The sequence below is a fragment of the Neovison vison genome, chromosome 4, assembly GCF_020171115.1.
Source record: "Neovison vison isolate M4711 chromosome 4, ASM_NN_V1, whole genome shotgun sequence".
Lineage (NCBI taxonomy): Eukaryota > Metazoa > Chordata > Mammalia > Carnivora > Mustelidae > Neogale > Neogale vison.
In genome coordinates this window covers 178,280,462-178,305,074 of record NC_058094.1, presented here as the reverse complement: position 1 = coordinate 178,305,074, position 24,613 = coordinate 178,280,462, and the positions used below count along the sequence as shown (strand labels likewise).

At 43.5% G+C, this 24,613-nt stretch overlaps 1 protein-coding gene across 2 annotated transcripts in view; it reads left to right on the top strand.

The window, feature by feature from the left end:
- The window catches only part of RAPGEF5 (Rap guanine nucleotide exchange factor 5), a 223,528-nt gene that overhangs the window by 185,724 nt on the left and 13,191 nt on the right, over positions 1 to 24,613 (top strand). For both annotated transcript variants that reach the window (XM_044246197.1, XM_044246196.1), the window contains exons 17-23: positions 1,118 to 1,267; positions 5,038 to 5,135; positions 8,520 to 8,642; positions 10,513 to 10,691; positions 16,057 to 16,147; positions 18,307 to 18,357; positions 19,160 to 19,247. In XM_044246197.1, the coding sequence (XP_044102132.1) occupies positions 1,118 to 1,267; positions 5,038 to 5,135; positions 8,520 to 8,642; positions 10,513 to 10,691; positions 16,057 to 16,147; positions 18,307 to 18,357; positions 19,160 to 19,247 (780 nt within the window). The remainder of the gene's footprint in view (positions 1 to 1,117; positions 1,268 to 5,037; positions 5,136 to 8,519; positions 8,643 to 10,512; positions 10,692 to 16,056; positions 16,148 to 18,306; positions 18,358 to 19,159; positions 19,248 to 24,613) is intronic.

The following is a 24,613-nucleotide window of genomic DNA, read 5'->3' as shown; positions in this document are numbered from 1 at the left end:
GTCTGTGGACAACATATAAAACAACTGTTTGTTAGATGCTATTGTTTTAGTGACATACTGAACCAAACCAAGACCAAAATATTTTCCGTGCCTTCTGGTGGTGTTTACTTTGAGGTTCCTACACGTAAACTCATTTTTCTTTTGCCTCATCTGCCTTTCTGTGGGAAGCATCCTGGGCTTATTTTGGGGGGGCCATTTAAATTGCATGTAAGATTTCTCTAGGAACTGCGCTCCTCCTTTGTTTTTTTATTTTTTTGCAACATGGCAGAGAAGAATAAGTATATTATCTTTTTGAAAGAAGCTAGTATTTTATAATTCAAAGTAGCTGCTGTAAGAAACAATATATCAGTTATCTCCACTGCTATTTAACAGATTCTGCTCTCAAATCAGGAAGAAAATCTTTTCCAGGACCCCAAGTCACCCTGGTAGTGATGATGTCCTAGTAATAATTATTTGCACTGCATACAACAAAAAGGATATTAAAAGGGCTAGAAATGTGCCTTTTCTTTGGAAACCAGACTCGCCTGCATCTTGATCAGGGACATCATTATTAAATGATCAAGAAGCCTGAACACAGAAGCCATGGCAAACGGGCAGATTTTTTTATATAAGCTTAAGAGAGCTCCAATAGCAAAATGTGATGTTCCTGATTGAATCAACAGTGACTGTCTGGAAATGGAGTATAAAATAAAAATTTATAAGTGAGATATCTTAATACAGTGCTTTGGGAAATCTCAGTAACCCTTAAAGAAGGGACTCAGAGCTATAAGTTATGTACCCTCCCCCGCACCCCATCCCCCTGTGCCATGGTCAGGCTGTCTCCACCGTGAGCACGTGGCTTTTGTGACATAGGTCTCTCATTCCAGTTTGGGAAGCCTAAATCCTTGGCGCACTCATTCACCAGCTTTGTAACGTCTGTATCTCCTGCGTGGCGTGGCCAAGCACCTGTTTCTCTATGGATGCCCTCAAGGCACCCGAGCGCAGACATAAATAATGTAAATCAAGTTGTGTAAGTTTTACACTGAAGAGAATAGGCTGGAAGATGCCTTCATTTGGAAATGTCTGTACCTCATGCCTCCAGTTCCCTGTTGACTAACGATTCTTGTGTTGTATGCAGTCTTTTGCCACGTGTACATAACGGAGCACTCCTATGTCAGTGTGAAGGCCAAAGTTTCCAGTACAGCACATGAGATCCTGAAAGTTGTGGCAGAAAAGATCCAGCATGCAGAAGAGGAGCTGGCTCTGGTGGCTGTCACGTTCTCTGGGGGTAAACTGTTTTCTGTCCTGGAATATTAATCTTTCCCCGGATCGCCTCTGAGAGGAGGAGAGTCGACATTTTTATAGAGTAAACGCACGGCTTGTCCCTTCTGGGTCCGCAGCTGGGTGACCACAGTAACAATAAGAAGCTGCCTGGCAGAGGCGTTTCCATGACAACAGCTGGATACTGTGGGATCCTGAATTTCCTCCCCAAGAACGGAATAAAGGGCCATGCCAGTGTTTTGAAATATATTATAAAGCTTTTCATATTCTATACTCTAGATAAGCCTACTTTCATATTTAAATTAACTTGGGAAATTGCTAAAGGATGAAATTACTTTAGGAAGGAAAAAGAAAGACAGCCTTGAACTAGTTGTATTGCTGGCTGACAGTTTAATACTTAAAAAGACTCCCCGTTGAAGGAAATAAAAACTCCAATAAGCTGAAAGCTCGCAGGCTGTGTTCGTTCAGGTGGACATGGGGAGTGAGGTCTGGTTATAGCTTTTCCTTCTGCTGGGCCTTATTTATCCTCAGAGAATGGTTTATTGTCTGTTTTGAATAAGATCACACAGATTACAAGCTGACACTATTGATCTACGTGACCTGAACGGACCCCTTCGTTTTCACTGGGGCCTGTCAGATCTCAATGTTGCTGGCCTCCTTTTTGGCTTACAGTCTTTATTTAATATCTCATTAACCCTGAGAAAAATACAAAGAAAGTGACTTAGAATCAGTGGTTGAAAAATGGGAGTACTGTGTGAACCAATCAACCAGAGATGGGGCGAGAGGGACAGAGGGGAGCAGATAACCAGCGTTCCTGTTTACCCTTTGTTACCAGGCTAGGGGAAGGAGGAGAAGATCAGAATTTAACTTGGTGTTAAAGCATTTCTGTGACAGAAGCAGGTAAAACAGTCCTATAAACTGGCAGATTACATATGCAAACCGCCTAGCCCCTCTCCCTGGCCCTCACGAGAGTCCCTCCTCCCTCTCAAGGGGCCCTATTTGTGCATCCCATCAAAACATTATCTAGAGAAAAAGAGCAAAAGTGGAAGAAACATCTGGACTACATGAATTTTAATGTGTTGAATTTTTAATAAAATATTTCAGGCATTCCAGTTAGATACAATTAATGTATATTATGTTTAATTTTAAGTGACCAAAAATATTAAGTGATTCTAAATAATATTACACTTCATCAAAACCATCATTTGCCTCTCAAGGTAGTACCGTTACAGAAAGTAGTCACTGGGTCCCCACTGTGGAGGAGGAAGGACCCTGAGAGAACTTGGTAGCACACCTGAGACCCCTCTCCCTGGGGGCTGACTCCGAGTCAGCCCAGAGCCACGCTTAAACCTGGAGAGTAATGAGTAGCTGTTTTACTACCCAATATCTATTTGATGGCCATGAAATACCATTTTTACACTCTATTAAATTAGATTCATCAGGGAGGCCAATGTTGTTCTAATGTGTATAGACTCATTGCTAATCTTCTCTAGAAATACCAGCTCATCTCTTGAATTATCCCACAGATTTGGATATGTGCCATCATTTCCTATCAATTAGTACTTTTATTTGTTAAGAACCTTTCCACCCATAGCTTAATAATCTCCAAACAATAATGCTCTATGAAAAAAAAGAAGGAAAAAAAGTGTTTAATGTATTCCTTGCTCTAGTTACCTAATTTCAGTAAATAGCTTTCTAAATACTACTTCAAAATGAAATTACAGTGAAATCTACTCTTATTTTCTTTTTGTCAAAAAAAGTTTAAGGATATTGCAAATGTGGTAGGTTTTGTGGATTTTTCTAAAAGGACTGGGGCTGTTATCCTCATCGCTTTCAGTAGGTTTCTAGCTGTTTTATACCCAGAGTAGGTGTAATGTATGTAGTAACAGAAACCTACCTCTCTATAGTTTTTCAGAGTTTAAAATTCTATGAGCTTTAACTTTCAGAGTGTAGTGACAAACCTGAAAATAAGAAGAAAAAAAAAAATTTCCCAGAAAGTGGAAAAGTTACTGTCCGAAAGTCATGGCATTTTATTCTGTAGCAAGGGCAGAATGGCTCTCGTAAATTCTGATGGAGGGTAGACACGAGCACACTCAGGGCTGCAAGAAACTGTAGCTAGAGAAAGAGGGAGGAGAGATGGAAGAACTTCAGAGCCCAGCCGTGTGGGACCATTTACCACACACGTCAACGGCCTGACATGAAAGTGCTGTTGATCTTTGTAATGCTGGGCCATAAAGAATATATTGGATTATCATTTGTGTACTCTGCATTAAGCAGAAATGTTCAAAACAAAATTTGGCCTTTGAACTGATGAAGTTATCTAGAAGAAGATACATGGAATATAGTATTCCCCAACCATGCTAGCTAGGTAGCTAAAAGGCTGACTTAGAAGCTGATTATGTTACAGTGCAATAAACTTGAGGGTTAGTTTAGTCAATTCGTATCTGTAATTTGTAGTTTGGAGGAGGACATTTTTCTACAAAGAAGTCTATTGTGTTATAAGAGCACTCCAATGATGGTAGAAAATGGCTGAGGGACAGGAATAATTTGTAACAAGGGAAATAGAAGAATACATGAAAAACACTCGGCTTTTCCAGTGGTCAAGAAATTTAAAATAAACTGAGAAATCTATTTTTGGTTTTAGCTAAACAGCAAACTTACCACCAGGAATGATCAATGTTGGTCAGTGTAAGAATTTGAAAGCAGTTTGGCAGTTTGTATCAAAAACTTTTAAAAAATATTCATTCCCCTTTGACCTAGTAATTCCATTTCTGGGAATCTATTTATAAAAATCATGTATGAGCAGCCAGCGATTTATGCATTAGGATATTGACTTCAGCAGTATATATTACAGCTGCTGTAATAATAGATCCCATTTATCAAGCCCCTATTAAGTACCAGACCCTGTGCTAGTATTTGCATATATTTTGCCATCTAATTAGTATGACAAAAACATTGGAAACTATTAAATTGGTCAGCAATAGAGGAAAGATTACATGATGGTATAATGGACTGTTATGTAACCAGTTAAACATGATATACATAGTTAATTTTGACAAGTGGATAAGTGCTTATAATAAAATCAGAATATAAAACCACATATGGAATAACTACAAATGTATATGTAGGTATCCATACTAATTATGAATGTGTATGTGTAAGTAATTGCAATTATATGTTGTAGGTGTGGATGTCGTTTACACACATTAACATCAAGAGCAGAATAAAAGCATACCCAAATATTACCAACATTACCATCCTGTGGTTATCTGAGAGTGATGGGATTTTTTTTTTAAGATTTTATTTATTTATTTGACAGTGAGAGAGAGAGAATGCAAGCAGGGGAAGTGGCAGACAGAGAGAGAGGGAGACTCAGGTTCCCTGCTGAGCAAGGAGCCCAACATAGGGCTTGATTCCAGGACCCTGGGATCATGATCTGAGCCAAAGGCAGACTCTTAACCTACTGAGCCACCTGGGCAACCCCAAGTGATGGGATTATGAGTGACTTTTACTTTTTTCTCTAAACTGTTCTGTGTTCTAAAAAATGACTAAATATTACAAGAAGGCATTGCAAAAGGCTTCCACTCTGTGGATATTGAGCGGTGATGTCCATGGTACCATTGGTGCCATTGAACAGAGTATGCAGATCTGAATTAAATCTGCATTCTATTTGCTTTTAAATATTTTTCTTTGGCAATTTTCACTCTTTAGGTATACTGTGCATGCCTATTACTGTTCTCGTGTTTCTAATTACTTTTTTAATTTTTTTTAATAAAGAAAAGCATGAACTTCAGCCCAATGACTTGGCCAGCTCCAAATCCCTTGAAGCATCGGGTCGGATATATGTCTACCGAAAAGATCTAGCTGACACTTTGGTAAGGACTTTTAGCCTTTACTTGAAACACAGATGGCAGACTAAAGTCATATTTTTATATGTTTTATAATAAATGTTAGAAAAACACATCAAACTACTTCCTCCTCTAGCCAGCAATACACCTGGCAAGCAACACTGCCTTTGCAAATCAAAAACAGGTACACCTTGAAGAATCCTAAGCCTTCCTAGGTCAAAGCCTGCTACTCTTGGGCCTCTGACATAGGGGATGTGAGAGAAGTGACCCCCCCTTCCCATTAATCTGAATTCCATTCCTTCTTTTTTGGTGGATATGAGGCGATCAGGCTGAGAAACGTACCCTGTGCACATTTAGGGGGAAAGAGACTCTGTATTGTTTCCATCTCTCTGGTGCACTTTGAGTATACCGTTCACTGGAAGAAAGGGACAATTATCAGCCTTCCCCGTGTAAAATCAGCTCATAACTATGGTCTGTGGGATGCCAATGAGGAGTAAGAGTTGGAAGAAATGTAGAACCCATGCTGTAAGTTACTTTCCATTTTAAGTGTAAGAACATTTACGCCTAAGCAGATGACTTGTCATTATTACCTTCCTAAAAACCTCAGCCTTGTGGTTGCTTTCTGCCTGGTAGGATCAGGCCTCACCTATATCCATAAAGAGCAGGCCCTGCCAGATGGTGATGGTATCCTCGAGAGACACGGTCCTAGGATGTTTCACGGAGCCGTCACTGGCATGGTTCTTTCTAGGCGACTCCTGTTGTGTTTATAATTGAGGAATGTATATACCACATGGGTTAACCAAAATTGCTTATGATAAAAATATTTTATGTAAAATCATCCACAAGTATCAGCCTAGCAGAATACTAATCTTTGTCACTTCTGGCACTTACTACCACTTAGGTGCTGGGTAATTTACCTACGGTATCTCATTTAACATTCCCAGTGACCCTGTGAAGTTCAGAGAGGCAGAGTCCCTGACTGTAGCTTCCAGCAGCCAAGGAAGGGGAAGTGCTAGGACTCCAGGCTAGGATTCCAATATTATTGGCCTCAGAAGGTCTTGCACATTCCTTTCATTTGTATGTGATGAGGGGGCAAAGCAGAGGGAAACCTGTCTGACTCCAGCCTCTCTGCTTTGGAGTGTCCTTCAGCAGGTCACAGGTCCCGTGTCTGTGCATGACATAATTCTGTCAGTGAACTGTTACCACCCAGCATCCTTGAATAGACAGTGAGACTGTCTTGGCTTTAACCCTTCCTAGGGAGGAGGACAATCTACCCTCTGGCTTCCTTGGAGCTCCTGGGTGATGGTGGAGATTCACACTCTTGTCTTCCACACCCTCTTTCCTCACGCTACCCACAGACTTCTTTTCAGTTCCCTGCTACGCACGCCCCGTGCGCTCTCCAACCACCAACCAGGACCTGCTTCAGAAGAGCAGAAGGCAGGCCTGAGCAATGTCCTAGTACAGGACATGGGGGCTCTGAAGTATGTTCCCGGATGAGCCAGGTGCCATCCTGCCCTCGAGTGTTTCCACCACCAGCTCTCCATGCTGCCTGAGAGTTCCCTGTTGGAGTCCTAGCTTTCAGTGTTTTATCTCCAGAAGATGGCTAGTTGAAATGGAATATTGTTAAGGGCAGGAGAGATAACATGGGGAGCCACTAGGCCTCATTCCACTTACGTATAGATGAGTTGCTCTTCTCAGAAGGCAGGTGTTAGAGCCCTGGATGAAAGGGTAGAAAAATAGAAAGTGTTTGTTGGAGAGGGCCGTAGACAGCCTTGGGTACCCAGAAGGCAGTACCAGGGCAAGGGGTGCATTTAGGGAGAAAAAGCAGGAGGGGTAAAAAGCCAACTGAAAATATCCTTACATCTCCAAATTAGTGTGCGGAGATTTATGTCCGTCTTCCCAGCTCTTGGCTCTCCCGCTGAAGGCCTGCAGAGTAGTGTGGTACCTGTCTGGTTCCAGACTAGTCAGGCCGCGAGAAACGTGAGCTTTCCTTCCCCCCCAACCCCACTCAGTATTTGCACATGCGTTATTTCAGTCTGCCCTCATTGAGCTCCCCCTTGTGTCCCACCCGGGGCTACAGGGACAATTTGTATCTTGACCTGCCCTGAAAAAGTCTGTGGAGAAGCTCTGAGAAGGTCTTTTGTCATTTTGTTTTTGGTTTTTGTTTTTCTTCTTCAAGTTAGGAAACCTTTTTATAACAGTAAAACTTGTGAAATGCTAAGAATTTCACAATTTTGAAAGAGGAATTGGGGGCACCTGGGTGGCTCAGTCATTAAGCATCTGCCTTTGGCTCGGGTCATGATCCCAGGGTATTAGGATCTAGCCTGGCATTGGGCTCCCTGCTCAGCAGGAAGCCTGCTTCTCCCACTCCCACTTCCCCTGCTTGTGTTCCCTCTCTCACTGTGTCTCTCTGTGTCAAATAAATAAATAAAATATTTAAAACAAACAAAAAAAACAACAAAAGAGGAATTAATATTTGGAACCTCTTCATCCTGTCATGTCATTTATTTTTGCAAAGTCCCATTGTTTTTTCTCCAAGTTATTAATAATTTTAATATCATTAACTACTCAAATCCAACCCTTCAAATGGGAGAATTTTTTTTCAAGTAAATGCTTAGCCAACATCAGCTCAAACTCATAACCCCATACCATGTGCTCTACTGACTGAGCCAGCCAGATGCCCCTGGAGAATTTGTACTTTAATTAGAAAATATCAAATATTTTGAAAAGATGCCAGATAATTTTTAATAAATTTAACAGTGACAAAATATTTAAAGTTTTGGTGGAATTTAAGGAAGTGCCATTACCAGACTCGTACCTCTTTGTATAGGTAAAGCAGAAAATACTTGAAATAATCATCCACCATGGGACATAAATGAAGTAACTTTTATTTTTTATTTCTTGTTTAAATTTTTATCACTTCCCACAGGCATTTTAATAAAATTTGTAAGTGTGTGTCTGGGACGAGGCTCGTTAAACATATTTCCTGTGAAAACCATGTCTGTCTTTATTGAAGTGCACCATGACATTTCTTTTGTTTGTTTTTATACTAACCTGCTGGCACACTAATTCTTACCAGAAGCCAAAGTGATTTCAGGGCTTTCGCTTTCATTACGCTGTCTGCTGGGGCAGTGTTTTATAATCAGATCTGTGGATGCGTGCACGTGTGGTGGGGGGAGGGGCGGGCTAACTCACTGAAGTATCATGGATCACATTCTGCTGTTTCCAAGGCTGTTTCCCAAATTGATTGTAACTCACCAAAGATGAACAGACCAGGAAAAATATTAAGTGCACTCAGACAAGATTACTTTCCTAATCTGGGCTTCTAGTGGCTTTCTGTGTGGTCAGCCAGTTCAGTGCCAAACATTTGGGAATTACTGAGGATCCTTTTGCTTCTGTCTGTTGGTTTAGAACCCATTTGCAGAAAATGAGGAATCACAGCAAAGGTCGATGAGGATTTTGGGAATGAACACTTGGGATCTTGCTCTGGAATTAATGAATTTTGATTGGAGTCTCTTCAATTCAATTCACGAGGTAAGTAAGGAGTGAAAAGATAAAATAAATGCTAGTGCTATTTTAACTTTGCATTCTTTTTTTTTTTAAATAGATTAAATCATAGTTGAGATAGTTAAGATTTTATTTATCTATTTGACAGAGAGAGAGAGTGAGAGAGGGAACACAAGCAGGGGGAGTGGGAGAGGGAGAAGCGTGCTCCCCACTGAGCAGGGAGCCTGATGTGGGGCTGGATCCCAGGACCCCAGGATTATGACCCGAGCTGAAGGCAGATGCCTGATGACTAAGCCACCCAGCCACCCCTAACTTTATATTTTTTTAAAAGAGTATTTGTACGTGACTCAGTTTTAAAAAGATCCATCATCTCGTGCTGTGGTTCTGCTTAGGATGCCATAGCCCAAAAGATATTTGGGGACTTTAAATACATTAAATACAAACCTAGGAAAGTCAGATACGTGATCATGCTTTATGTGCTCCTAATATAATCATATGTGTACTGTAGTATAAAAGTGCTATATTTTATATGTTTGAATACTTATGTATTTGCACAATTATGAAGATCTAATGGAATTGAAAAGCCATTTTACATTTGACAACTTTGATATTGATACTTTAATTTTTTTCCATAAAGTTCGTGGTTTTGTATAGAATCGTATTTATGCATGTACACATACAGTCATTCTTTTCCTCTAGAACATTCTAAACATTTAGACTGTGCTGCAAGACTTACAGTACTTTCTTGAAACTTTGGAGATAGACTTCAAATCTTTATGTCCATCACCCCTCCCTTGGAAGACAGCTTAAACATTTATAAAATGATAGAGTAGAGTAGGGACAAAATGCTACTGACAATTAAGGAGTAAATGTAGCCGGTGGAAGGGCTCACAGGAATCAGAAGATGAAAAATGAGGCCTTTCTGTGCAACCGTGTGTTGCCTTTGCTTTGCCATGTAGTGACATTTTTCATTACAATCAGCCTTTTCCTTCTGAAGAAACTCGTGCCCAATTCGGGGGCTTGAGTTCTCCTTTCAGTTTAAAGTGTCCTCCTCAGAAAAATGCCCACATTATAATCTAAATCCAAGCAAGTGGTGAACTCCTTCAAGCTGAACGATGTGCGTCGTACGAGAGGTGACTGGAGCAGGCTGTGTCACTGCTGGTACTGCTTTCTCGGGAGCGGGGGGGCCCCTCCTGTGAAGTGCGCACATCCTTTCATTTAAAAACACATCCCTTCTGTTGCTCTGCCTATGATCAGTCTGGGTAAAGAGTGGCTGGTCTTGCTACATTTTGTAAATTTTGGACCTTTCCCTGATCTCACTGTCTTTCTGTTCATGATTTTTACTCTGTCTTCTTATCCATGGTTCTCAAAGAGCAGGTACCCAGACCAGCATCAGCGGCACCACCTGGGGACTTGTTATAGACACGGGTTTGGGACCCGCAGACTTATTGAAGGAGAAAATTCAGGGGCTGGGGCCCAGAGAGCTGCCGTAGCAGCCCTCCAGTTGATCCTGATTCACTCTACAATCAGAGAACCCTCATGGAGAGAACCTACCTGTACTAGTGACAATCATTTCCACTTGCTTTTCCCAGTACACCAAGTTCAGGAAGTTTGGATTTGATTCAGCCTGTGATTTAAACTTCAGAACTTCTTAGAGTTTCATGTAAAACTGTGTCATCTGCACATGCTAAAAATAACATTTTTTGTGAGGATTCTAAGTGAACATTATTTCACAAGGTGTCTCTAACCCCGCCTTGCTTCTGGTTGGATCTATTGTTATGTTCTCATAACACATGATGAGAGTGACCACCTGAGGCAGCTCTTAACCGTGGACTGACTTCTGTATCAGCTTGTCTCTGCTAAAAATAAATGCTGATGTGCACCTGTCTTCCTGCAGCAAGAGCTGATCTACTTCACATTTGGCCGACAAGGCAGTGGGGAGCACACGGCGAACCTCAGCCTTCTCCTGCAGAGATGCAATGAAGTCCAGCTCTGGGTGGCCACGGAGGTCCTGCTCTGCAGCCAGCTGGCCAAGCGAGTGCAGCTGCTGAAAAAATTCATCAAAATCGCTGCGCAGTGAGTTTCTGATGGTGACTAATGCAGTTCTTCTGGTCTCCTCGAGAGAGTCCATTTTTTTCCCTTTGGGATGATAAGAGGGGTTAGGAGGTAGAAGTAAAATACAGAGTGAAGTGAGCAAATGATTGAAAAGGTCTGTTCTGGAATATTTATGTCTTTGCATGTGAGGGGGTTACACTTTGCCATCAGTGTCCATACCAGACTCGGGCCCTGTGCTCTGTGCTGCGGAATGAGTGAGCAGCCAGCACGCACATGCTCCATCCCACAGCTCACCTGTGGTGTGCCTGGGGAGCTACAGCAGGCAGGGAACACTGGGAAGATGACGTGAGCAGGGAGAATCCTTGCAAATTGGGTGCATTCTAGGATCCTGTTCTTGGCTGCTTGATGCCCACTGTGTGGACTTTGCAAAATCCTCTTCAGGCCCAGCCCTGGCTGGTCCCACCTGACCTCAGAGCCTCACCCTCTGGGCGCGCTCCACGTCGCAGCCGTTCCTACTGGCTGTCTATCCCAGGCACGCCATCCTCCACGCCTGCACACGGCATTGTTGGCTCTGCCGAAATTACCACTTCCACCTTGCAGATTGCTGTCGTTCTTTAAGACCGAGGTCAAAAGTTACTTCCTTCTTGAAGCCCTCTCTGATTTTCGGATGCAGGGCTGACTACTCCCTACCCCCATGCTCCCTCACACACATGCTTATTCCCTTTCAACTTTTTCTTTTATTACATTTATTAAACTTCTCTGTTCATATAGAATCCCTTCCCTTGCCTGTGTTAGCCTCCAGAAGACAGGGGCCATTACTAATCAAACATTGTACCTGATACGCCTGATGCAGAACTTAAATAGTGGTGACTCAGTAAAGGTTCGTTGAATGACATTTTAGTAACTTGCCAAGAGCTTCCCTTAAAATGCCAGATTAGTATCCTGAGAGGGCTCTTGGGACAGCCTCCCAACGAAAGCAGGCAGCAGGAGTCAGAATCTCTCCCAGTTCCTACTATTACCCATTTTATTTCTTCTTTGTCTTCCCGAGTAGTTTCTACGTCAAAAATTTTTTTAGTGTGCATCAGCGTAACACGTTCAGGAAACTATGAATAATCATTCATTACTTGTACGGATCCTTGCAGGGAAGCTTGGATTTCCATGGGGAAACCAGACTGACTCTACGCCCAATCCATGCCTTTGAGGAGTTTGCAACCTGCTGGAGGAAATACTTTGATACCTCAGATGGCTAGCGTGCAAAATAGAACGGGGGGTGCCTTATTCTGAGATTGAATTCTCCTGGGGCTTTGGAGGGGGAAAAGCTCGTATGCCAATAATGTGGAAAAGGAGGATGCGAAACATTTGTGAAGGACGTAGCATTCAAGGCCGTATTTGAATTCTGGGGGGAACTGGACAGATAAGAGTTCGGAAGTACATACTGTCCGTGGAGGTGAACCTCCCTGGAGGAGGAGGCAGGCAGCATACGGTCAGGGAAAGGGACCTCATCTGCTTTCACCAAAATGGAGTGTTCTTTGTACAGAACTGGTGGGAGATTGATCTGCAAAGGAAGATAAAAACAAATGGTGAAGGATGGTGCATTTCAGATCAAAGAGTTTAGGCTGAACTGAGGAGCTAGGGATTCATTGCTTTTTTTGTGCAGGAGACTGTCAGGATCAGAGCTGTCCTTAGGAAGATTGATGGGAAGGTAGCACATAGACTAAACTGCAGGCAGAAAGACCCCCAGATGCAGGGCATGTCGTTTACCTAGCAAGAGATAACAGAAGTACCCAACGTGGTGTTTGGTGCGACTGGAAACGGAAGGCGAGAGGTTCGGCAGATATTCCTAAATCTTGGATAGTTTTTATGGTGAATATTCCTTTTTCTTCTTCTTCTTCATTTGGCCAGTGCATTCCAAATGGCCTGTGAAATTCATAAAGGTGAGGCTCTTTTGGATCAAAAGCTTTCTTATAAATGCCAGTTACTTGGAGAAATGGGACATTAATGTCCCAAGGAGTAAAATGACACCACACAGCTTAGTTCCAGTATAAGATTATATCTATCCTCAGGGAAATGAAATATATTCACATCTTCTCCATATGGCCCCATGCTCTTGAATTATTTACTGTACTGGTCTCTCTATTCCTAGCCCACGGAGTAGAATGCCAACAGAAACATATAGTTAAATTCCTCATAATCACACTAGTAGGAATAACCAAGGGAAAACAGTAATTTCCATGATCATGAAGTGTCTCCCCTGCCTAAGGCATCTATTTGCATATTCATGTTTCCTTCCTTCTCGCCCTCCCCACCCCCCACCTCTGTGGATTGAGTGGAGTTTATTTCCTCACACAGACAAAGGAGTGTTTGCTAAACTGGAATGTTTCAGTGTCAGTCTGTGCTTATCGCGGAATGAATGAACCTTGGTAACAAAGGATTCCAGACCGGATTGGTATCCAATATTTGTACTCTTATCAATTTGTCTTCTAGAGAAAGTATTTGTTCTTTTTATGGGTTCAAACGTTAGTTATATGTGCTTTTTTTTTTTTTTTTAAATTGTAAGTATGACTACAAAAGAGATCTGGGTTAGGAAAATTGTTTATGGGAGCTTAAAGATAAAAAGATGAGAATTCTGAGATTCCAGACAGATAAATGATACCAGATAAAAAGAGGTGTAATAAACCTTTTTAAAATGAATAGTAATAAAACCATATCCCCAAAAAGTCTTGTTTTCAACGCCAGCAAATGCTGTCCGAAAGGCTTGCTGTATACTGGGTATTTGGGTGATGGGCAGAATATAAAAATGAATGGGTATATCCTCTAGCTGTGAGGAACCTAATGTCTAGTGAAGAATCACAGGACCAAAACAGGGCTTCCGTCGTGTAGTAAGTGGGAGGACCTGGGAGTCAGAGAGAGCCTCCCACAGAGGTGCTTGTGGCCTAGGGGCGGGATGGTTCTCCCCGACCACAGGAGCCTCTCCACAGAGGAACCTCCCATCAGCACACCAAGCCTTAGAGCTGCCTCACGTCTGTTCTGGCTGGTATGAGCCTTCCAGGGAGGGAGGTGAGGAGACAGAAAGGGAAGCAGAGTTCAGGTAATAGATGCCTTTGGTCACCGATAATATACAAACACAGTGGATTTTCTAAATCATTGACCCGGAGAAATATACCAAGCAGTGTCCACCAGGAGCAAGTTGGTAGAAAGCAGATAAAGGGGCCAGTTAGACTGAGTTTCTGGTCCCCTCACTGACCCCCAAGCCGCAGGCAGAGCCAGATGCCGGGCAAGGAAGACTCCGAGGGGTACAGCTCATGACCCTGGAGGCTCCGCTGTGAGGGGCCTGTGGGACAGTGTCTAGCCCAGATGATTCGGACCCTCAGTGTGGAGGCAACAGTGCCTTTGCACATTCCACTCTTGGTGGGGATGGAGTTTGCCACATGCTCCCTGGTGGGGCCCTGTCTGCCCTGGAGACAGGCGCAGCTGTCCTTGGGCAGTGTGCCGCCCCCGAGGCTGGCCCTGGGAGCAGCTGTGTAGGGAGGACCTGCCGGGCACAGCCAACTGTGTGTCTGACCTGGAAACAGCCCTATCCGTTCTCTTGTTTCTGAGCTAGATACTTTCCCCTACAGCCTGTGCCACTGGGAGGCCGCACCATTTTGGGGGACAGTTTTCAGTATGTGTCAAGAACATTTAACGTCGAGATAGCTTTGGACCAATCATGTCATGAATGACTGAATTTTAATTAAAAGAACCATAAATCCAGTTAAAAAGTTTTATGCACGAAGATACTCTTTGTAGCTCTCTGTATTGAATTGAATTGAGAATACCCTGAGGATTAGGGGAATAAGTAAACAAATCATGAAACGATTTTGATGAAGTTGTACAGCCATTTATGATGGTAGTGGAGAATTCATAATACACACTCTAACACAGTATAACTGAAAAGGCAGAACTTGAGAGTTACACATCCACTGTCCCCAAGTTCCTCATGAGCCCAGTGGGGATGTGGTGGGACAGAGGGCGTTTGGTACAAGCTGGCACTTTTTCTGCCTCGGTTTACTGTTGCTCACTTTCATATGACTTCGTGTTTATCATGTTAGAGGAATTTCTTAACTTTAAAAACTTGGCTCGGAGAAGTGTTTTTTTGTTTGTTTGTTTTTTTGTTTTTTAAACACTGCAGATAAAGGAGTGTCTGGAACCCACAGGCTGCCCTGGCTGACCTTGGGAGGCCAGGCCCCCTCTGCAGGCTTTGAAAACCAGTGGACTTTTGACTGATTAAGGGCATGATTGATTAAGGGCATGACTGACGTAATGCAGAACAGATAATTTCACAGAGTGAATGGATCTCAGTGTGATTTTATTTTGCATTTTATTTCCCCCTTTCTCCTCTAAATGAGAAACGTGGGACGGGATCCCCACAACACATGCCATATTTTACATAGATCCATAGGACCGTATGGCGGATAGCGAAGAAAATTCATCTGAATGTTGAGGGAGGGGGAGCTTGAACCAGTGAGGGGAGAGGGGCTTGTCTGTCAAAGCGTAATGACAGCATCTTAGGTACAGAGAGATGGGACAAGAGAACTATTATAGTAGGAGTATGCTAGGGCGCCTGGGTAGGTCAGTTGGGTAAGTGCCTTCAGCTCAGGTCATCCTGGAGCCCCAGGATCGAGTCCCACATCAGGGGCTCCCTGCTCAGCAGGGAGTCTGCTTCTCCCTCTGACCCTCCCCCTTCTCGTTCTCTCTCTCTCTCTCTCCCCCAAATAAATAAATAAAAGCTTTATTTAAAAAAGTGTATGCTGTATAAAAAGAAACATGAATTGAAGAGTTTTCGGTTGAAATTGTAGATGCATCATCCAAAATAGATTTTTTTATTAATTTTTTAAAAATATTTTATTTATTTATTTGTCAGAGAGAGAGAGAGAGAGAGCACAAGCAGGGGGAGCAGCACGCAGAGGCAGAGAGAGAAGCAGGCTCCTGAGCAGGGAGCCTGATGCGGGACTCCATCCCAGGACCCCGGGATCATGACCTGAGCCAAAGACAGACACTTAACTGATTGAGCCACCCAGGCACCCCCAAAATAGATTTTTTAAAAGGAGGAATCTTTTGAGGCATCCAGAGGGTGTCGGAGCACAGTCTTTTCCTAGAGGGAAAAATGAGCCAGAGTGTTTGGAATCTGTTACCTGGTGAGGAGCAGCAGAGGGGACACTGCCAAGCCCCCCCAACACACACACACACACACACACACAAAGGCATTCAGTGTGTGTTGGCCTTGGAGTCCCACGCCACCCTGGACATTGAACTCTGTGGCCTAGGAGAGCCTTTGCGTCTTTATCTTTTGCAGCCATCTGGCAAAAGGATGTTGCTCCAAGTACCTTGTGCTTTCTTTATTCCGTAGCTGCAAAGCCCAGAGAAACCTGAATTCTTTCTTTGCTATCGTGATGGGTCTCAACACTGCTTCTGTGAGCCGGTTGTCGCAGACCTGGGAGGTGAGCCTTGGGGGTCTACATGGAAAGGGGGAGGGGAGGGATAAAGAAAACTGAATGGGAAATGTTCCCATGAAAAGCCGTTCTTCAAAACAATTTATTTGCATTGTTTAAATGAGGTAAGTACTACGAGGAAAGAAAAAAGAAAAAAAGAAAGAAAAAAGGTAAAAATCCATGTGTCAGGTTGGACTGTTTTAATCAAATGGTCTTCAGAATGGCTCTATTAGTTATATAAAATCCAATACAAGAAATACATATTTTCATACAGAGAACATATACATATGAAGGAGATAAAAATTGTAAAATGCTCCACAGCTTGTTTTCTGCTTTGCTGCCGTGCTTGTGTGGTTCCAGTCCCATGCTGGTCCTTTCAGAAGTGGTGACAGGTGTCCAGAAGCAGATTTGCTGAGATGCTAATGGATGTAAGCGTCCAGGCCTCTCTCTTGCAGGCCCCCACCCCCTAGCAGTGTGTTCATGTGGATGAGGTATATCTCTGTAAAATGTGCAGAAGTACAGTAGTTTTGTATTTTTTTTTTTAAAGAAGGCCCACAGTGTGTTAAGTTTCAGCCCTTCCCCAGTCTGGGCTCTGCCTGTATCCCTGATGCTTGGGGAAGGCTGCCTGCGTTCTCAGATGGAGAGGCCCACTTAAGTCAACTCAAGTGCTGGGACACGGACTCTAAGTGCCTATGTGGGAAGAGCTGAAACTGGGGCGTCCCTCAGTGTGGCCAGACACAGGAAAGAGGGCCCTGGCCCTTTCTCTGGCCCCATCACCTTTCTTTGGGCTTCTGTTTGTCTCTCTCTGTTCCTGTTGACTGGCTACCTCACTGCGTGCACCATTTCTCTCCCTCAGCCCTGCTCTTTCACCATCAAGCCTGCCCCCTGATGGCCCTGACCTGCGTGTGCTCGCGCATTCTCCTTAGTGTCTCTCCAGTCCCCTCAGCCTCACTTCCTGTCATTACTCCATTCTCTCCGTGGCTCCCGATTCTCACTCCTGCAAGACAGGCTGACTCTCTTTTTTCTGTCGTGAGATGTCAACACAGGGCTCTGAGCAGTGTGCTAGGGTTTCACTTTCTTTGCATCAGGCGCCATTCTCCACTGGGAAGCACGGTGGTGACCTGAGGGTCGGGGTCAGTGCTCCTTAGAGGGGTGCCAAAGAAAAGAAAAGAAAGGCCTGCTTGCCCCGGTTAAGCAAACAAGACGTGTGTACGCATCATAAGGTGAAAGGAGGTGGACGGCGATGCCACAGTCCATCAGAGCTGGAGGGACACTAATGGCCAGCCAGGGTCGGAGGGGCATGGAATTTGAATTAAACCTGGAAAGAAGCCTTGATGTGTAGAAATTGAGAGGAGAAAGAGTTCAATTCAATTCAAATGGTGTGCATTTCGTGGGCATGTAGATGGCCTCCTATGGGCAGGGCCCTGAACATCTGTCCCATGGCGGATCCAGAATGGGCTAGACCAATTAGAACAGAGGATGTGGTGATGAAGGAGATACAGGACCAGTTCAGGCTGGACCCCAGGAGCGCAAGTGGAAACTCACCCCAAACCACCCAGCTGGAACAGGGCAACGTGGGAATTCTAATTCAGACCCACTGACTACCCTGGAGAGCCTGTGTTTCCACCCTCTGTGACTTCCCATGCCACCTGCTAGTGGGGGTGATCCTCACAGCTCAGCTCTCCTACCCACTGGCGGGCAGGCTGTGTCCGTTAGGGTTTTTATGGCCTTTCACCATTTAGCCCTCTGCTGTGAAATGCAGTTAGATCATTTCGACAAAAAATGCTAGCCAATATTACTATTTCCCACTCAGCAAGACCACGCGAGAAGACGAGAGCATTCGCCAAAGGTGGGATCTGGAACCAGAGTCCTAGTCTGTATTAAAAAATCACCAGCGTGTGGAATGTCTAATCATCTGGATTCCTGAGTCACGTAGCCATTACCTATTTTAAACTGTTTTTAGCAACATTCCCAAGGAGTGTCACATTAAGGAATGATGAAGATTGCGTAGTGAGAAGCAGTGAGGGTAAACCAAAGGATAGAGGTGTTTGTGTTCAGATACGTGACATGTGGAAGTTTAGCTTAATAAACGTTGCCCCCTTGGTTCCTCTGAAAGTAACAGACTTCTTTGACCTTTTCTTTTTTGTATTTTGTTTGTTTGATTTTAGAAAATCCCTGGGAAGTTTAAGAAACTTTTCTCTGAACTTGAAAGTTTAACAGTAAGTAGTGAGCCAAACGGGACTTACTCTTCAAATTAATTGATAGTGCCGAATTTCTGTCTAGAATGCCTTGTTCATGACCCTCTACTGTGTCTGGTAGCTTAGACTAGATCACTCGTACCTGAAACTGTAGCTTTCCTTCCTACAGAGGGAAGAAGTTGACAGTAAATGCTTCTTCCTCTCCATGGAGAAAGGTAGTGAGAATGGTCCTTTTGACATGATTTCCAGAGTGCAGGTTTTTAAGTATATAGTCCATTTCAACGTCTACAAAATTAATTGGTACAAATGGAATGTGCAGTGTCTTAAGCATGATTCTTTTTTCCTTTTTCTCCTTCGTACCATTTCTCAGGTTTAAATTTTTTAAAATGTCTAGTTGCTTTTCAGAACACAAGAAAACAGCGTTCTCTTATTTTTCTGTGCATTGTCCGTGCATTATGAGGGAGGTTTTACTTTGCATTGTACCTAACAAAAGACTTTGGGGTTACCTCATGATAGAAATTATGCAGAGGAAACTGTGCTTAAAGAACCTATTTGAGGAAAATAATAAGGCAATCAAAAGGTGCCTCTCTTTTGCAGTCATTTCCCATTATTGTAAACCAATAAGTTGACTTTTATTCATTGCCTACATTTCCTGCCCTAATTTAGTGAGTTTATTCTCCTAGGAAACCTTTATCTACTTTGTTCTGAAGAAGAACCTCTCGATATCTAAATCATGTTCAAATTGTATAGCAAAAGTGGATTTCGAATTGTTTCTATAGCACATTGATTTTTCTTTCTCTTTGTAATCTGCTTGGTTCGGCAGGATCCTTCCCTGAATCACAAAGCCTACAGAGATGCATTCAAAAAGATGAAACCACCCAAAATCCCATTCATGCCCCTGTTGCTTAAAGGTAACAATTGTCTTTCCTTTATGCCATCCAATTCCATCAGCAGAAATGTATCCCTCTAACTGTACAGGGCCAAAAATAAAGAGCAAGAGAGACTCTCGGTCTATTTCTTCAGAGTAATTTTGACATTCAGACCTAACCGTGTTTGCTTGAGATGAGTTTGCAAGTGCTCAGTTATTTCTGAGGTAACTGAAATACTTAATTGTTTCAGAGAGATAACAAAGCATTTTCACCTGACTCACAGAACTTGGCACAGGACACCTGTGTTTTTATTTTGCTCTGCTTCCAAGTGCAGGCTTACTTTTCTTGGAGTTAGACCATCCACTTACTTCAGCCAGGCTGGGAGAAAAAACCCAGAGAGAGATCACACTCCCAAGTTTGCAGCTTAAATTTCGGAGCGCTAACTGCCAGGCTGCTGCTGTGTGAGAAGTACCTATGGTCAACCCCCTGGCAGTAAAGTCTGTGACTGGGGGAGAAGGTGCTGTCTTTCCAGGAGTGGCATTCAGGGGAGTATGTGACAGCCGCAAGCTGGTCCGCTGACTTCTCTTCTGAAGAGCCCCCAAATAATTCATCCCGAAACACGTTAGTTAAATTCACTAGTGAGATCTCAGTAGTCTCTTTCAAACCAAGAGGGTTCATTCAAAGGAAGTTCTTTTGAATCTGGCCTGTGCTGCTAATATTCACTATATACCTTACCTATGTGCTTTCCAGGAAAAAGGGATTTGGTCTTTTTTTTTTTTTTTTGGAGCCATATTTTAATACTTTCCAAGGGATTTTATAGGAAGACTTTTTTATGTAGCCTTCGCCCTTCAGAGGCTTGTAATTTCTGCTGGGTCTGGCCCCAGTGACTAAACTCCGACATATGATTCTGGAAATGGGCTGCTTGGGAACCAGATTGCTGGATGGCCCGGCCATGGCCATTCTCCTCCCAGCCCACCCCGACCCCATCGCTGCCCCCACTGGCAGAGACGCCTGTATTCCCTCCTCAGCCTCTCTCCAGAACAGGCAGAGCTTGCAGAGTCACCGAGAGGCTCTGAGCCCACCACTCCTCGTCCACTCTGCATCTAGTACAAAGCAAGAATCTTCTTGAAACAAGACTCTGTTAGCACAACTGAGGCAGGCAGATGCTTCTTTCAAGCTGAAAAGATTCTGCTAAATGTAAATGGCTGGAATAGGGAGAGATTGTAATGCCAAAATAACAATTTAAAGGTTTATTCAGGCTTACAGTTTTTATTTGCAAAATGAAACGTTCTCAAGTGGAGAGTGGGGGGTGGCAGATGGGAAGTAACAGAATCCTTTAGACACAAATAAGAAACAGGAAATGAGGACAGACCTGGGAGAGAAATTAATCTTAAGCAGAAAAATTTTTGAGAGAAAAGTTTTAAGGTAATGAGAAATTAGTTGACAGTGTCCCTTTAGCTTAATTAGATATGAGCAGCGCTTTTTGCTGAATGTTTGTGATTTTCCCCAAAAAATATTTAACGCAGTCAAGTGTCTCAGACTTACATCTTAGCTTGGATGCAATTTTCTGCTCTACTGAGTTTATCTAGACCTCTTTGTTGGCAGCAAAACAAATTTCCCTTTTTTCTCTGCAAATACATTCACTCTAGTAAATTAAACATTTTTTCATTTTTTTTCTTTTTTTCATTAGAAGCTTTCTTGAGTTTAAGCACTTGGTTTTCCTTTTCAAATATTTTGTCATTATAAAAATAAACATCATTACACTTTATTGTTTCAAATTATCATTTTTATCTGAAATAATTTCCAAAGGAATATAGGGTGAAAATTTAAAATATGTATATATCATGCCTGAAACAAAACATTTTAGAAAAAAAACAAACATCAATTTGGGGATTTTTTAATTGCAAAATTTTTTTAAAGTTGAGATAAACTACTTTAGAACAACCAGCCTTTTAGTGAAAACTCACCCCTCTCCCCCTTGTTCCTCCCACTTTGGGTTTTATTAGAGAAAAAGGACCAAATTGAACTCCTTGGGTGTTACAAAGAATTAGGCCTCCTGTGTTTCTTTTTGTGAGCCGGTCAGTTCCCAGTAAGCATGCAGATTATCAAGTGAGCACTTAACCTGAGGGTCCTTCTTCATCAACTTTCCTGTTAAATCCTTGCCTTTTGATCCGTCCCCCCACCCCCATACACCCCCTACCCCCGCTGTGGTGTGGAATCCATTCAGAAAGTGGATGAATGGGAAACCCTAAATAAGTGTAGGGGCAAGGATCCCGCTGAGCTAGAGTCAGAAGCAGCCCAGCAGTGTGTATCAGGCGGTGTTTGGGGAGCCGGTAGTCCTTTCCAGCAGAGTGACTATCAACAGGTGTGGGAGGGTGAACTGAGGTCCTCTGGGGGGTTGTGTGTGCATCTCAGAGCCAGGATGATGACTGCAGATTTGCAGGGGCTTTTAAATCAAAGGAATGTTAGGGTGCTTGTACATTTCTTCCTTCTCTTACTTGTCATCTCCAAATGGAGCCATTTCCTCCAGTAGTTCTATTATATGAAGTGTTTGGAGAGTGTTTGAGTGTCTTCAGATGAACAGCGCTCATTTCCTGCACTCTGCCTGCTGGGTTCCCTGAAGTGCTTCACAGCCCCAGACTTATGTTCTGAGAGCCCAGGTCTCTCTCTCTCTTTGTCTCTTTTCTTTTCTTTTTTTCTTTCTCTTTCTCTCTCTCTCCCCCTCCCTCCCTCCCTTCCTTCCACTTACTGGTTTATCTTCCTCCTACCTTCCTACCTTCCTCTTCACACACCTGCCATTCACCTGCATCAAACCCTTCAGCCCCTTGAACCCCCTTCTGGGTGGCAGCCCTTTCCAGCCTCTCTCTCCTTCCCACTGGCCAAAAGCCCCTTCCCTGCTTTATTCTCAGGCCAGCATGAGCCTGGCCTCCAAACCCCTGGGGTTAAGTGAGACCACCCAAGAAGAGAAGAGCCCTCAGGCTGGAGGGAAGAGAGGGAGCCACCAAGGGAAGACATGGAAAGTTGCTGACACGCTCCCTGTGCCATAAGCCTGGCAAGGCGGCTCTGACGGGTTTAAGAAATGCCCAAGTCTATTCAGCTTGAGCTCCTGGAGAGATACAGTGGTGAGAGGACCCAGGCTCCCTGGGTTTGAATCCCGCTGAGACGAGCAGAGCTATCATCGTGAGCCAGAAGTGCATGGTCTTTGGCCCACAGTTTCTTCACACTCTGTCCTGCTGGGGCTGTACCTTACAGTCTTTTGTTAATGCTCTTAATACAGATAAGTGCCCTTATTGTCATGAGTCCTCGTCATTATCCTTGGGAACACGGTGAGAGGATGACAATAATGTGACACCGGGGAGATGGACCAAGGGATTCAGAGAGGGCGTTTGTGACCTGAGGTCTCAGGGAGTTAGGGGAAGCTAGGCTTTTAGGTGGTGTGTGGTGTAGATAGGATGCACACGGTGTTTATTTGTCACACCAAAAAGGTAAAAGCTAGCTGCACTGACGAGTGTCTTCTAAGTTTTTCTAAAGAGATTTACTTATTTTAGAGAAAGAGAGTGCACAAGTTGGGGAGGGGCAATGGGAGAGAGAGAGAGAATCCTGAAGCCGACTCCTGCTGAGCAGGGGGCCTGACAGAGGGCTCCATCCCAACACCTGGGATCATGACCTCAGCTGAAACCAAGTCTGCTGCTTAACCAACTGAGCCATCCAGGCACCCCACAATCTTTTTATTTTTTAAGTAATCTTTACACGAAACGTGGGGCTCAAATGTAAAACGCTGAGGTCAAGAGTTGCATACCCTTCTGACTGAGTCAGCCGGGTGACCCAGGACTACTGTCTTCTAAATATTGTGACATAGAATGAAAGCTTGTAGTTCTTTTTTTGAAAGCAAAGTCTTGAAAGATAATAAAATAACCAGAGAGTTTGTCAGATGACCGTATAATTGTGAATTGTTTTCCTGTTAGAACATCGTTTTAAAAGAAGGGGAAAAATCCTAGGAAATCTTTGCAGTCAGTACTGGAAGCTGTATGTAAGGGATGGCTTGAGGAAAGATTTCTTTTTTTTTTTTTTTAAAGATTTTTATTTATTTAAGAGAGAGCACGCGCGAGGAGAAGGTCAGAGAGCAAAGCAGACTCCCCATGGAGCTGGGAGCCCGATGCGGGACTCGATCCCGGGACTCCGGGATCATGACCCGAGCCAAAGGCAGTCGTCCAACCAACTGAGCCACCCAGGCGTCCCTTGAGGAAAGATTTTTATCAGGGTATCCTGTAACTATGTAACTCGTTTCGCCCCCTCGTGGGCCATCAAAGCTCAGCAGCCAAATGCATCCTAGGCAGGTTTCCAGAGCACCTAGCTCGTAATTGCCCCACAGGGACCAGAGAATGAAAGTCTTGATTAGATGCAAATGCTTTCCCTTTCTATTTATAGGAATCTAAAGCTGTTCTTTTCCCTCTTTTATGTCAGCTTACTTTAACATGGTAGTTTTCATTTGGTTTGCCCTCCACTTTTGCTTTTTGTTTTTAATTCTTTTTTCTAAGATTTTTATTTATTTATTTGACAGAGAGACAGAGAGAGCACACAAGCAGGGGGAAGCTACAGGCAGAGGGAGGGGGGGGTAACAGGCTCCCCGCTGAGCAGAGAACCCAATGTGGGGCTCAATCCCAGGACTGCAGGATCATGATCCAGGCTGAAGACAGATGCCCCACTGACTGAGCCACCCAGGCACCCCTGCCCTCCACATTTGTGATCTAACATGATTATTTGCAGGCTTTTTAAACTGTAATATATTTCTTATTTTGATTCTTGTCTTAGAGGATTCCCTTAGTGCTCAGTCGTTTACCCTCTGATGTGAGTTTTTATGAGTCACTGCTCATTGAGCTTCAGCTGCTATCTTTATTTTAAATGATTCCCAAATCCCTTTCTCTTGAAGAGGGACTCCTGGGTTTTTCCGTTCTGATTTTTGGTTTTTGGTTTTTGTTTGTTTGTTTGTTTTTGCATCCAAAAGGAGATTTTTGCTTGAGTATCTTCTGTCATCTTAAATGCAGTGAGGCTCAAACCAAATGTAGCTTCCCCTACCTCTGAAAATGTACTTTCATCCTACTTTCCTTGTGTTCTTTTTGTCAGTGGTGCTTTTTTGCACCCGTCAAGGAGGGCCAGAAACTCTGCCATTTTCTGACTTATCCCTTTCTGATACACTTCTTTTTTTTTTTTTTTAAGATTTTATTTATTTGACAGAGAGAGATCACAAGTAGGCAGAGAGGCAGGCAGAGAGAGAGAGAGGAAGAAGCAGGCTCCCCGCTGAGCAGAGAGCCAAATGCGGGACTCGATCCCAGGACCCTGAGATCATGACCTGAGCCGAAGGCAGAGGCTTTAACCCACTGAACCACCCAGGCTCCCCTCTGATACAC